Below are 15,102 nucleotides of genomic sequence, written 5' to 3'. Positions count from 1 at the left end.
ATCATAATTGACACCTGCTCTAGAAATAGCTGGATTTTACTCGTATTCAGAAAAAATCCATTAAAATAAAATTCAATTGAATATAATCTTTCTGAATACAATTAAAATTTAGGCCCTTATATTGCAGGAAGAAAAGTAAAACATATAGTCAGAGAAGCCACGTGAGTGAATTTTCTAAATTCACTAGCGTGTGACAGATCTTACCCAAGATCTGGTCTGAGGTTCAGAGGCTGAGCATGTAGTGCCCTGTTAAGTAGATATTTCTAGTTTCCAGTGCAATTATTCCTTCTATGTAAGAACTACAGTACTTGAAAACTCAACAAATATTTCTCTCTCAAGTAAATCAATTACTGTCCTTCTGTAGACTTATACTGCAATTGGATATAATTACATGCTCACTGAAAATAGCACTTTTCTAATCCATATCCTCTCTCACTATCATACGAGGCACACGTTATGCCATTATAACCAATTTGGAATACATGGATGGAGATAAGGAAGCTGATTAACTATTTAATTACTCAAATTTTAAGACAATGTAACTTCACTTAGAGCAGGAGTGACATGATGAGATCAGATGTATGTTAAAACCAGCAAGACTGTAAAAGATGCAAATAGCAAAAGTATAAAATGGGGCTTAAAATATCACTGTGGAAATAGTAGGAGCAGATGAACTAATGCTTTAGTTTTCTATTGTTTATTATCTCTATTTCCACTCTTGTCTTTCACCTTTACAAAGACTTCAAACTACAGAAGTATTTTCTCTTGTACAATATAGTGTTTTAAATAGGACTTGCAATAAACCAAGCAGATTTTCCTAAGCAAATGCTCAGATTTTATTCAAAGCAAAGTTTTATATTATGAAGTTCATAGGATAGTTTTAGGCCAAGCCAAGCCTTTCTTGTAAATATACCTACAAGGGGTAACACACAGCTCCATGAACAAACACTGTGACCTACCTGGGGACCAACAAAGGTAGCTAAAAATATGTATTCTTGCTGGACCATTAGTTTAAGCAAGAATGTGTTCAATACTAAAATCTTGCTTTTTTGAAGTGTCATTAAAGCCACATCATTTCCAGACCCTTTTAGAAAGATAATTTTGCATTTGGATGTAATACATGACAAAAACTTACTCTGTTATTTTGCAAATTATATTTATATACATGCTGGTAACATAAATCTATATTTTTTTCTAAGATGAAGCATTTTCTGAATATTACAACACCTGACACAATCTACTGACACAATTTACACAACACTAGCTAAATTTGATTGACTTTAGTGGCATTACTTGTAGTTTCACCTGAGATAAACATCAGCCTTAGAGGTCTGATGATGAATGAAAATTCAGTTAACTGCTTATATGTAATCAGATTCTGTTCTATTAATTGTTGAAGATTGTGCTGAAGTTCTCACAGGAAAAATAACTTTCAGCACTGCCAAAGTGCATGACATTCACAGAGTGCTTAATTTAATTTTAAATATTGTTCCTTTAAGTAAACCAAAGAATTTAGTGATTGCTTTTTTGTTTGGCCTTGAGCTTCAGCTACAGAAGAGAGTACAGAGGACACCCAGGTCTTGTGTCATACAGCCTGTGTGTGCAGCTCTGTGCAGACAGCACAGGAACTTTCAGCTACCTGAACTGACGTTAGGATGCTCACCCTTAGATAGCTGAACCATAGCCAGAATGCCATGACAGACTCCATAACTTCCTTTAGGTCATTTTCCAGCACAACACTGAAGTCAGAAACATAATTCTATTCCAGATTGTACCCCTTTAAATGCATTGTCCTGATGATCCCTTTTTTTTACCCAAGGATAAGTCTCTGTGTTAAAGTAATTCTGCTTCTCCAAAAGAAGTAGGGGCTACTTCTCATATTTTGCACTGCTCCAGGGCTGGAGAAACCTTGACATTTATAAATGGATATAAAGAATAAATTACAGCACCCCCTCCCATTTCTCTTTGAGAAGTGCTACAACAGAGAAAATATTTGACATATAATACACAATACATTTCCTGGACACACCACCAGTCAAAAATAATTTGAATGGAGTTTATGGCAGATTCTTCACAATCATCACATGACCATTCAAAATTCAGGAATTTTTATGTTTTCAGGTGGCATTTTTTTTTACTTACATGTCTAATATAAAGGAATTTGTTCAGACATGACTGCAAGATATAATTGTCTGAATTTTTAACAGGTGGAATCGGTATTTCTGTATTCTGGCTCTATTTATGAGCAATTTTCAGCATCAGCTGTATCTAACTTTAAAAAACTAACTTTACATTATCCATAATTATCTGTAGATAATAAAAGACTTTGATAAAGGTCTATTGATAAATATCAATTGTATTGCTTCTTAATGCTGCAAGAATGCTACCTGCAAGCACACATTCATTTCATTCAGTTACAAACTCAGACATTAGAACATTAAATCTGTAACAAAATCTCATTTGACAGAAAAATGTTTGCCTTTAAAAAATATACTCACTCTGATTAGTAGTTAATAAGGTAAATTATGTTTTGAAAGACAAAGATAATGGTCACATCACTTTTACCTACCTTACAGTTTTATATGGGGCCAGAATATTTTTTTTGTTCAAACTTCATTATTCTTTTGTTCAAGCTCCAAAATTTACTCTAAAGTTTTTCTACATTCTCCTTTCACAAAAAGTAATAATAAATGGTTCCTCCACACTGCTTGCATGTGCAATATATACAGCAAATCCCTTGGGTTTTTAATACCTTTAAAAGTTGCTCTTAATTTTAATTTTAGATCTCTTGTCAGTGAAAATGGCCACATAAGAGTGAGCAAATGACTCATGCTGAGCACATCTCCACACAGTTGGACAACTTCAGCGTGTATCACTGACGTAATTCAGGAACTTGACTAACTCATACTTCAGTATAATCACTTTTTTAGACTTTGACTTGTGTTCATGACTTTCTTTCAGTTAAATATTTTTAGAGGAAATTGCATTGAAATAAGAAATTAAAAAGTTTAAAATCTCCTATGGATTAGTCTGGTGTTATTCCATTCTGATTCTTGTCACTCATTTCAGAAGCTCCACTAATCTTAGTTACTCCAGCATTACTGTGATATTTTGTCATCCACAACAACAAAATACAAGTGACCTTGGGAAGTCTGTTTCCTGAAATATATGGAAAACAGTAAATTAGTCCTAGCTTGAAATATACCTTTATGCATGTCACAATTTTCTTTTACAGATTTAATTAAAAATTAAAATAATGCAAATTTATGTACAAAAAATAACAATAATTTAAAAGGTTTTTTGATCCTTGATTGTAGCTGTTAGTCTATTTTTTTCATTTCAATTATTGATTAAAATGAATGTGTAGTATATGATACAAAAGTCTTAAATCTGATTATAGGAAATAAATGTACACCTCCAGGAAAGAAAAATCAGGGAAGAAAAATAGCATCTTCTCAGCACATGCTGAAATAAAGCAATCTAGAAAAGTAAATTTTTTTTCAAATGGAGAAATGTAGAACATAAATTACATGGAACATACTACACAGAATGTGGCCTAAGACTGAAAAAAAGTATATTTTGCAGCTTTAACAGTTTCTAAATGTCTGTTTGAAGCAGACTTGCTTAGATAATCTTCCTGTTAAATACTGTGCTGGATTTCTCATATGCCTCTATCAGTATTCCCTATATATATAGTTAAAATTATGCTAATCTTGTTAAGATTAGTAATTAAGTACTAAAATGTTTTGCAATTATAGTGAAGAGTTCAGAGTGCTTGTCAAAGATTTAGTTGACTTATAATGCTAACTACTTCTGAAGTTTGTTGATTTTCTTCTATATTTTAATGCAAAACCAAATTTAGTTTTATGTGTCAAAGTAGCCTAGTATATTATTAAGTACATAAACCTTCTTAAACTTTTGAAAGAAAATACTTAAAGGAAAATGAGTCTGAAGCTGCAGAGATGAAACAAAGCTGTACTGATGGTCAAACTAGCAACTATCCCAAATACTAGAAAACCAGATAACTAAACAAAAAATTAAAAAAAAAAAAAAAAGAAAGAAAGAGGAAGAAACACACTGAGAAACACAAAGACAGCAATAGTAAAGCTGCTAAGCATGGTTATAACCCAAGTTCACTTTGTATAACGCCAGAGAGCTGTCTGAGTTGATAAATCAGATTCTATCCTTTTAAAGATGCTTCTTGCTACCCCTTGCCTATAATAGTACAGTTCTTTACTTATTCAGAGCATGTATTCTCCTTTACTCAGATCCTGTCCCTTTTGGCTCTCTACATCTCCTGGGAGTGCAGAATGATTCAGTGGTAACTTAGTCATTTGTGTGCTGTACAAGATGATTTTACTGGCGAGGAAAAAAATAAAAGCTGCACTTATCAGTGGAACACTTTATGTTAAATAAAGATAATTAAAGCATCAATGATACATCCATTTCATGTTTAATTAGCCCCTCTTTCATCATAATTTGCTACTGAAGGTGAAATGTGGGTCACTTTTAAAAACTAATTGTAAAATATTTAACATAATGCAAAATGAGAACAGAAAATTGAAAATACTTCTGTACATTTTTCACTAAAGAGTATGAAAGTTAAATGTGTGCAAGAAGTCACCAATGCAAATGTTTATACTCAATAACAATGTTCTTTTTTTTTTACATGACAATTAGTGCCACAATGACATTGTCATTTTTATGATTATTATACTGTAGTGTATTTGCTTAGCTCAAAGTTGTGTAAAAATTTATTCTTTAGAGGTGTCTGGGAATATAAAAAATAACCTTTGAGATAAGCCTCTCTGTGTATGTGTGTGTCTTTACATAAACAAGAAGAAAGATGACGCCCTCCTGTATGGTTAAACTGAGAGCCTCCTTAATGGTTGAATTTGGGGTCCTACTAAGGCTGCTGGGTATATGTACATGTTAATAAGGAAATTGATCCATTTCGTTTATAGATACAATTGACATACATGATAACCAACTAGTCAAAATGCTTCTGCAATATTGCAGTAGACTGATTAATGTTTCAAATTTTATGTAATAAATTAACTGGCTACTGGAAAAGAATTTTTTTCCAGAAATTAATTTATATGTATTTCACTTTCAGGAAAGTAAGACTTTACAGGAAATGCATATAACTTAATTAGAGTGTCAGTGCACTGGTTTGATAAATATTTTTCTTCATGAAACAATGCATTTTCAATGAGAAAAGGCATTGGGATTTTTCATAAAGAATTACAGGGTTGTCAAGAAGCCAATATCTGAAGTACAGAAATAATTCTGCTCAGAAATTCCTTTACTGTTTCTATAAGTTCCACTTATAGTGACCAATATCTCTTAAAAAAATAACAAGCAAAAAAACCCTCAGCATTATAACTGAAGTGTTTTAAAGAGACAATAATCATTGCTTAGTAAAGTAAGTAAAAAAGATACCAAGACAAGATGATAGCCAAGAAATATAAAGACTGTTTAAAATGTTTGTTCTTCAAAGAATAGTTGGTAATGTGTGGATTCATGATGCAAATTTTCACTGAAATAAAACTGCTTATATGATGCTATTTTGCAGAGACAAAGAGGTGGAGAAGTATATATTTTAAAAATCTATCTGTAATTAAATAATAAAATAAACAAGTATTTACAATTAAAATTCATTATGAGATTTATGATTAAGTATGTAACTCTCCAAGCTGTTAAGTGATTCCCCTTAGACACTGAGCTTTCATTATCTTTGGCTGTCTTTGCTGGAAATCCAAATATCCAGGATCCTTATGGGTAATGTGCAGCACCTGGAAGTTTCAAATTTTAAATTCATGATCCAGAAAAATACTTAAATTCATCCTCATTCAGTAAAACACTTCTGTACAGCTTTAACTTTTGGTAAGTGATTAAGACCTGTGGAATGCTAAGTGTTTCAAACATTTGTAGTTCTTTACTGAAAAGGAGAGAATTGATAAGAGGCTAAAAGAATATTTCAGAGTAATACCATGCTAAGTAAGACAAGGATAAGAGTTAAACTTGTTAAAGATCTCCTAAAAAATAGTGACTTTGAAAAGTCAGAAGTCTGCTGAACACAGAACTTTGTTTTAAACTTTATAAAAAATGCAAGATGTCAGAAGGAGGAGAGTTACGTATTGTAGTTTTCTCCAATTAAGTTCTCTTATACAGTCCTGTGTAAAACATGATGTATTTTGAAACTCATATAAGAATTCAATTTAACACCTTAAAAATTAAGTATCAAATCATGGGAATGAAAACAACCTGTGTTCCCTGGGGTACACCAGTCGGTCATGTAAGTAGAGACTTTATTTCCTAACTGCTGTATTGTAGGTATAGGAAAGTATCAGTTACCAATTCTAATTACACTAATGGGAAATTAGCATCACTCTCATCTCCAATAACTTAGAGCAGGTATGTTCTACTGTGTTCACTTACTTGTTCTAATTTTTTTTACATTGTCTAATGTCTCCTTAGAACAAAGGGAACTGACAATAAGTAAATAAAGGTATTCTTAGAGATTTCAAGTAGGCTCTTTACCACAGTCATACCATTATGCTACTGGTTCTTTTCTATATGTACAGCAGAACTAGGAAATAATCTGATACAAATCCCATCAGAACCTTTTATCTGCATTTGCTTCACATTTCTCTCTAAAGCTTGGGTGTTAAAAATCCCCAGGTGTTTTGCCTGCTAAACTGAGAGATACTGCACTGTCAATGTTTGAGATGTGAAAAGTGTACATATTGTTTATGCACATCTTAATGTCTTCGGTACTATGTAAAATGAGCAAAAGTATACAAATGTCACTCAGCAACAAGCTGGCAAGTACACATAGGAAAATGGTAATAGAGGGTTTGTGACTGATAGACTCTCCCATAAAGTCTGTAATTTAACACTACCTTTACTGTTTTCTTGGCCAATTTCCAATTTATATGCATGCAAGTGTGAAAATACTCCCTACATATTTAAAAATAAATAGATAAGACTTAGAATACTGGCTATAAACTACTTGAATAAGTGAACATTCATAGCAGGCTAAATATTTAACACAAGAGAACTATCAACACTGAGAAACTGGTTTGCAGCAAACAACATAAGTAATGGAGTTATTCAAGGTGCACTTCTGTGTAAAAGTGCAATAAAGCCATTTTCTTCTACTAAGTTTTCTCATATATTTTTTATCTAAAGAAATCCTTGGAATACATTAGGTAATTCAAAATATATTACTGTATTATAATCATAAACAAATTTGGGGTTTTTTAATCAAGCAAAACAGAAATTTGTAATGTGTATTCCTTTATCTTTCCTACTTTTAGAATGCAAATCATTCTTTTACACTGAATTAAACTACACTTTAACAGATTATAATCCATATGTTTAGATGAATTGCAGTACCAAGAAAGAAGTGATTTCTGATTAGCATATATTCCATTGCTACTTTTATTCCAGTGTTTGCTAAAATGGCATCATCTACTCTGTGCTTGATAAGCCTTAGGAGATGAAAGATAAAGAACTTAGTAATTTGTATTTTATACAGACTATTCTCAAACTAAAATTGTGATGTACTCTCTAGGACAGCATTAATTAAATGCATCACACAGAAACTACTGTGTCAAAAGTTCTATAAGTCTGCATCACTTGCAAAGCCACATATACAAAAGCACTGGTGGATAGTACAATCACACTAATTTGGTGACCTGAAAGACTGGAGGGGTAGCTTACACAATTAGTTTTATGCTACTATATATTAAGCATTTCTGAGCAGAATGCAAATACAGGCAGCACTTGTAAAACTTCAATTTTAGTAAGCTAGAAAACATTTCAAAGTATAAAAGAAGTCATCGTGTACCATATTTGCATGTTAATAAGTGGAAAAGAAAGCATTTTTGTCAAACTAGTCAGAAATTCCCTGTTCCAGACTTGGATGAGTAGTTACATGAATCAGCATTCATTTGCCCCTAGGTTCCTGTGTAACGTGCATCGTAATTAAGAAAACATTCAGGATGTTATCTTATACGTACTGTCACCCAAAGAGTGCTTCCCCAAAAAAGAGGGACCTCTGTTCAGGGTACATAAACGTCTTATAAAATAAAGGGAAGCCTTCACTTAGAAGCTTGATTCCCCTCTGTGCTATCCCTATCTTATTTCAAGGACTGTAAAGACTGTCCCTACCATCACCAGTTTTAGGCTATCGGAGCTTCATTGAACCGAGCCCCGCCAACACAGTCGAGACCAGAGCCAGCCACTCGTGGCACCCCTGAAGGCACATTTCGCTCCGAGAGGTCTCACGACTACACACAGAGCTATGCGACAGCTGGGCAAGCAAATTAGGGCCTCTCAGCATGAATGAAATCTCATGAGATAGGCAAGAGGTGCATAAAAAAAAAAGCAATGAAAACATTACTGGGGTGCGATTCTGAACTCACTAACGCTTATTCAGAGCAACTGCTGCAATGAGTGCAAATCTCCGTGGTGTAAATTAAAGCGTAGATAGGCTGTGTAGATTATTTAACCATTTTGGTCCTAATGAAAGACCTGGTAATTACAGCCATTAACGCTTCAGCGATGCGGCTGCAAATCCACTCTAACCCCACAGCTTTAGGAAGCGTCAGGCAGGCTGCAACTCCCTTTCCCTGAAACAACTGGCTGCCGAGGCGAAACTTTCCTCCTTAGCTGGAGATGGCACATCCCCAAGGCTGGGAGAGCATCGCGGTGGGGGAAGCGCCGGGACAGGCTGATGGAGGCGGGGCCGGGCAACGGGAGGAGGATGGCGGCTCCGCCTGGTGGGGGGTCCTGATCTCCCCTCGACCCCCCTAAACCCGCCGGGTTTGGCCTCTGGGAGCGCGGCTAGTAAAGGCATCTCAGGCTGCCCTACAGTCCGCTGTCGGGACTGGCGACAGACCCCGGCCTCCGCGGCCGGCTGCCGCTGCGCCTGCGGCGGGGCAGCGCCGGCTGCATGGACGGGCTGCTTGGCTACCGGATCTGATAAGGGGAGGCAATGATAAAAATTGTAGTAATAGCAATAAAGATGTCTGGCTGTCCTTCCTTCGTGCTGTGTGTTGGTCTGTGCACCTGACTGGCGGGAGGGAGGGGCGCGGGGGCACCAGACTGAACGGGTCACTGAGCCTTGGCGGGTGTGTGCCTGTGCCAGCGTGGGAGGCGGGGGGACGGGCATCCCTCACCCGCTCTGTGTGCGTGTGTCTGCGTGCTGGGGCCCGCGGGTGCAGCGCTCTTACCTGCTTGCTGTACTTGCTGCTGGCCTGGCAGCTGTACTCAGAGCAATGGTCCGAGCCGATGGAGATGTTGTCGCCGGCTCCCACGAAGGTGTTTGCTGGGGGCAGGTCCTGCACGGCCTGGTGCTTTTTGCCGGCAGTGGGGGACTGTGGGTGCAGCTGGACCGTGGGCAGCGGTGAGCTCGACTTGTAGTGCCTGGCCAGGTCAGGGCTGCCCGGGCCACCATTGACCGAGCGATATCGGCCCATGCCAGGGCTGTCCGAGAGCTTCTCGTTGACACTGTCATAGCGCTGCCCATTGGGTTTGGAAGCCTCGACAGTAACAATGCTGCTATAGAGGGGCTGCTTGCCCTTCTTGCCTTTCTTGTCCTTCTTGGGCTTCTTGGCCTTGTCATGCTGCTGGGGGGTGAAGAAATCCTCATGGTCCTTCTTGCCGGCCTCGTAGCCATGCTTGCCCTTGGATCGGCAGTAGCGGGCCATGACCACCACGAGGATAAGAAGGATGACGGTCATGATGCCAGCCACCACACCAATGACTATGCTAAGCCGCTGCTTGCTCAGCTCATAGCTGGGATCACCAGCAATGTCCTGGGCCAGTGGGGTGTGAAGGCTGCGGGCCACCTGGCTCTCTACCACAGTGGCGTTGGACAGGCTCTCATTGACAAAGACATGGAGCAGGGCGGTGGTGGACTGGGGTGGCTGCCCACTGTCATTCACCTGCACAACCAGGCGGTGCAGGCCATAGTGCTTGGGGGCCAACTTGCCCACCAGTGACACCACACCACTGGCCGGGTCTATTTCAAAGAGTTTGAAGGGGTTGCCCCCAACAATGCTGTAGTTGAGGTCAGCATTGAGACCAGTGTCAGCATCAGTGGCGACCACTGTGGCCACCACGGTGCGCATGTTGCTGGAGGGTGGCAGCACAGTGTAGGAGCTGTTGCTGGGGAAGGTGACAGTGGGTGCATTGTCATTCTCATCCATCACAAAGAGGGACACGGTGGCTGTGGCAGACCGTGGTGGCTCACCCCCATCCACTGCCTTCACCTTAAAGGTGTAGCTGGTCTGCTGCTCACGGTCAAAAGAGACAGTGGAAAAAATTGTTCCAGTGTCATTCTCGATGGAGAAGATGCCAGCTGCCTGTTCGTGGTCTCCAGGCTGAATGGAGAGGCTGAGCTCGGCGTTGCGGCCCTTGTCAAAGTCCATCACAGTCACCATGCCCACGGGGCTGTTGGGCTGCAGGTTTTCTTTCACGTAGAAAGTGAACACATCCTGCATGAAGCGTGGCTCATTGTCATTGCGGTCTGACACTCGCACCACCACTGTGGTGGAGCCCTGCAGTGATGGCACCCCCTTGTCCCGGGCTGTCACCTGAAATTCATAAGTGTCACGTTGCTCACGGTCCAGCACTGCCTGAACCGATACATCCCCAGAGTCAGGGTCAATGCTGAAGATGCTGCCCGGTGCCTCTGGGGAGAGGGGTGAGGCCTCCAAGGAATAGGTGATCTCAGCATTCTTGCCACTGTCTGCATCTGTGGCAACCACTGTGGCCACCCTCTCACCAGGCAAGTTGTTCTCTGGAAAGGAAACCTCCAGCACAGCCTGGCTGAACATGGGAGGGTTGTCATTAGTGTCCCCGACCCGCACCAGCAAGGAGTTGTTGCTGGACAAGCTGGGGCTGCCTGAGTCCACAGCCACAATCACCACATTGTAGTCACGGACAGCTTCATAATCCAGAGGGGCCGAGGTGTGGAGGAAATACTTGCGCTTATTCTGTGGCTCACCCTCACCCTCACTGGCCGGTTTGAGCTGGAAGGGCACATCGCCCACCACAGTACAGGTCACCACGCCATTTTCACCTTGGTCCCGGTCAGATACCTGCACCAAGGCAATGGGGGTGTCCACCAGGACATCCTCGGCCACGCTTGCCACCCCGTCCCGGAGCGGGATGCGCCCGATTTTCCGGATGTCGATGGTGGGCACGTTGTCATTTTCATCCCGGATGTTCAGCACGACAGTGGCCTTGTCTGTCTTGGGGGGCTGGCCCCGGTCTCGGGCCATGACGGTGAAGCGAAGCTGGTTCACCTCCTCCCGGTCGATGCGGTGCAAGACGCTGAGCCAGCCCGAGGTCTCGTCCAGCCGCAGTAGGCGCCTGACGGACTCAGTGGCCGCCCCGAAGACGTACTCGATCTGCCCATTCACTCCCACGTCCAGGTCGGTGGCTCGCAGCTGCAGGATCGGGGTCCCAGGGCTGCTGTTCTCCGCCAGGTCCGCCTCATAGACGCTCTTCTCGAAGCGGGGGCTGTTGTCGTTCACGTCGGTGATCAGCACCCTCAGGATGGCCTGCGAGGACCGTGCCGGGTCGCCGCCGTCCCGCACGCGGAGGCTGAGCTCGTAGGAGTCCCGCTGCTCCCGGTCCAGCGCCCCCTTGACGATCAGCTGCGGCTGCTTCTCCCCGTCCAGGGTGTCGGCCACCTGCAGCTCGAAGACGCTGCTGCGGGCGGCCGCCTCCGCCTCCTGCCGCCGCTTGCTGCCGCCGGGGAAGGGGGCGCTCTCGGGGGCCGCCGCGGCCGCGCCCCCCCCGCCGCCGCGCCGGCCGCCGTCCCCGCCGGGCTCCTGCAGCAGCTCGTAGCGCTCGATGCCGTTGCGGCCGAAGTCCCTGTCGGTGGCGGTGGGGAGCAGGTAGAGCGTCCCCACGGGCCGGTTCTCCTCCACGGTGAGCGTGAGGACGGGGGAAGGAAAGGTGGGGGTGTTGTCGTTGATGTCCAGGATGATGACCCGGCCCTCGAAGAGGTCCACCCAGCTCTGCGAGGGGCCGATGACCGACACCTCAAAGTCCAAGAAGCACTCGTTCTCGTCGAAGATCATCTGGCACTGCGGCAGCTTTTCGCGGTCGATGCGCCGCTCTGTGGTGCTCAGCTCCCCGGTCATGTTATCGATCTTGAGGTAGTCGGAGCCCGACTCCAGGCTGAATGTCACCTCTCCGGAGCCCGTCACGATCCCCAGGTCGGAAGCCACGTTGCCGATGCGGATGTCGGCGGGTCCCTCCTCGGCCAGCCGGTACTTCAGGAGCTGCTTAGCCGCTGCGAGGCTGACCCAGAGCGGAGGAGGCAGGAGGAACAAGAAGCAGCAGCAGCAGCAATGCACAAAGCGAAGGAGGGTCCGCATCTTCCTCATCTTCCTCGTACCGAAACCCCCCTCCCTCCTCTCACTCCCACCTGCCCCCCAATAAACTCCCCTGACAAGCCAACAGTGCGGCTGACAGTCCAGGTGATCAATTATAAAATCCTTCTATTTCTGGAAACTTATTGTCTCATGACTGGTGCAATTGGTGGTCAAAACCCTGCTGCTGGCTCCTCTGCTGCTATCCCTGCCTTCCAGTTGCGATATACTTACAGTTCACGGGACAGCAGATTTTGCTTTTTAAAGATTCATCTCAGTAGATAGGATGGGATTTTCCTCCTCCTCCCCCTTCTCCTCCTCCTCCTCTCTGATTTTACTGTATTCACTTTGCAAGGTTTGCAATAAAAGCAGAAGCAGTACTGTACGATTCGAAGCCCCCCAGGTCGTTGTCTTCAACACTAGAGTTAACTATAATTCACACACTCTCTCTCTTTTCTCTCTCTCTCTCTCCCCCTCTCAGCCGTTTACGACCAAGGCATTAGCTTTATTTTTCCCCCTCTCTGCACACACAGGGGAAAATATTGTGATTCGCTTTATTCAAAGGGCTTGGGTCCGGGAAAACTCCAAATCCTCTTAGCAATGGGCAGCTCTTATAAAAAAAAAAAAAAAACACCACCACCAACAACAAAAAAAAAAACCAAACAAAAAAAAACCCAGAAAGTAAAAAAAAAAAAAAAAATCCCAATAATGTCGGCAGCTGCACAGCTGATAGGAGAGAACCCCGGCTATTACAGTGCAGTCCAAAGAATATCCCCTTTGGTTGGCAAAAAAGCACCCAAATCCATCTTCAGAGATCGCCTAAAATGTTCAGCTCTTTCTCCGGAGCGGATTTTTTTTAACAACTCTGCGCAAGGTCATTAGTCACAAAGCAACGATACAGAAACTGCAGAAGCCGTTTGCCCGGAATTTGCAAGGCTGGAGATAAGAACATAGACACACAACAGTCCCAAGTTTGTTTTTGCATCCGCAGTTTGTGTGTGTGCCTTACCTGCATTTGCACTGCATGTGTTAAAGCAATCTGGATCTGCAGCACTGAGAGCGATTCACAAATGAGATTGCAGTCTCCCTCTCTCTCTCTCTCTCTCTCTCTCCTCTTCCTTCCCGTCCCAATGCAGGTAACCAGATCTGAACTTGATCCTTTCAGTTCAAAGGTTAGCAACAAAACTATGTGTCCAAAGGCGATTATTGGTCTCTCGTAATTATACCCGGAGCGGAACAAGATGTAACTGGATCCCCCATGTGAATTAACACAGATTCTGAATTACATCCATATAAAGCGGAATGGCAAAGGGGAGGGGAAAAAAGCCGCGACGCGATTAAAAAAAATACAGAGTTCTATTTGCAAATAAAATTGTATCAGTCAGTTGTTTCCTTTGATCTGCACTGCCACAGTGGGTGAAATCTGCAATTGTGTATTCCCTCCTGTGTCTTTCAGAGAAGTGTGGATCAGGCGCTTTCACGGCAGAGCGGCTTGTGCTTTAAAATGTTGAATGGCAATTGAGAAGCTTCTCACTCGTAAGGAAAAAAAAAAGAAAAAAAGAAGAAGAAGAAAAAAAAAAAAAAAAAAAAAAGAAGAAGCGGTAAACCGGCAAGTTTGCCCAAAGTGGAGGGAGCTGCTGAAGCCTCTCTCGGTAGCTCTTCCCTGACGCTGCAGCAGCAGAGCCGCCTGCGCTACATACACACAGAAAGAGAGGGAGAGAGAGAAAGAGGGAGAGCAGAGAGAGAGAGAGAGAGAGAGAGAGAGAGGGAGGGCGGGAGGGAGGGAGGGAGGAGGAGGAGGGACGACGAGTCAAGCGCTGCACTCCAGAAAGCTCAGTCTTACCCTCTGTCTCTGCTGCTAGTACTGCAAGTGGGATAGCTGCTCATCACAAAACACCAGTCCAGTCCTCAAAACCGATCCTCATTTCACGCCCGAGTGTTGCTTCTGTTGCTTTCTCAAACCCGTGATCTATAGTGATTTTCTCCTCTCCCTCCCCACGTCCGCTATAGACTGTGAATCGAGCAACGATTTTTAAAGCAAATGTTTGTTCGTCTTTCTTTTCTTCTATTGTGCATTTTGCGGAATCAAGCTGGTAAGGAAACTCGTTTTGCAGATTCCCACCTTCCCCTGTTGTGTCGGTGCTTTTGTGAAATAGCTGCAGTCACTGTAACTGCATAAAACTCCAGGGAGGAAGGGGGACTGCCTTACATCTCAGACTTTCGTCCTGTTTCCCAATGCTGTTTCAGCCTCTCAGTCTTTGTGATTGTGTTCTTCCTATTACCATGTTTTGAATGTGTTTTCAGCATGTTTGTGGGTATCCTAGGAGAAAAATAAAAAATAAATTAAAAAAAAAAAAACAACAACAAACAAAACCAGCCTCGGAAATGATCAGGAAGGGAGCGAGAGGGTTAGTAGAATAAACACATGTAAGAAGTAACAGACTTATTTCCGAACAGAGACTTGCTGCTTCGATGATTGCTAAAATGTAGCGTCACCTACCTGGGTAAGTGGGAAATAAACTTTAATGCTAAAGCTCTTCGGCTCAACTTTGCTTATTCTGACATCTCTAGTTCGCGTCTCCTTTTGACTTTGAGCCATTTAATCGCGTATGGCTTTTGTGTGCTACCGCCCTACCCTTGGTGATGCCTGGCTCCTTACCTGTCCTTTCTGCTCGGAGCCCGGAGGGAAAAGAGGGAGGCTCCG

General features: G+C 42.6%; 1 protein-coding gene across 4 annotated transcripts in view; it reads right to left on the bottom strand.

Moving 5' to 3' along the window:
• PCDH7 (protocadherin 7) overlaps positions 1-14,117 on the bottom strand; it is a 261,503-nt gene extending 247,386 nt beyond the window's left edge. For all 4 annotated transcript variants that reach the window (XM_031504566.2, XM_021554318.3, XM_021554319.3 and 1 more), the window contains exon 1: positions 9,243-14,117. In XM_031504566.2, the coding sequence (XP_031360426.1) occupies positions 9,243-12,413 (3,171 nt within the window). In that variant the 5' untranslated portion in view covers positions 12,414-14,117. The remainder of the gene's footprint in view (positions 1-9,242) is intronic.
• Between the last annotated feature and the right edge of the window lie 985 nt (positions 14,118-15,102).

The sequence above is a fragment of the Lonchura striata genome, chromosome 4, assembly GCF_046129695.1.
Source record: "Lonchura striata isolate bLonStr1 chromosome 4, bLonStr1.mat, whole genome shotgun sequence".
Classification (NCBI taxonomy): Eukaryota; Metazoa; Chordata; class Aves; order Passeriformes; family Estrildidae; genus Lonchura; species Lonchura striata.
The sequence above is the reverse complement of the archived record's forward strand: the minus strand, read 5'-3'. Positions and strand labels throughout refer to the sequence as shown.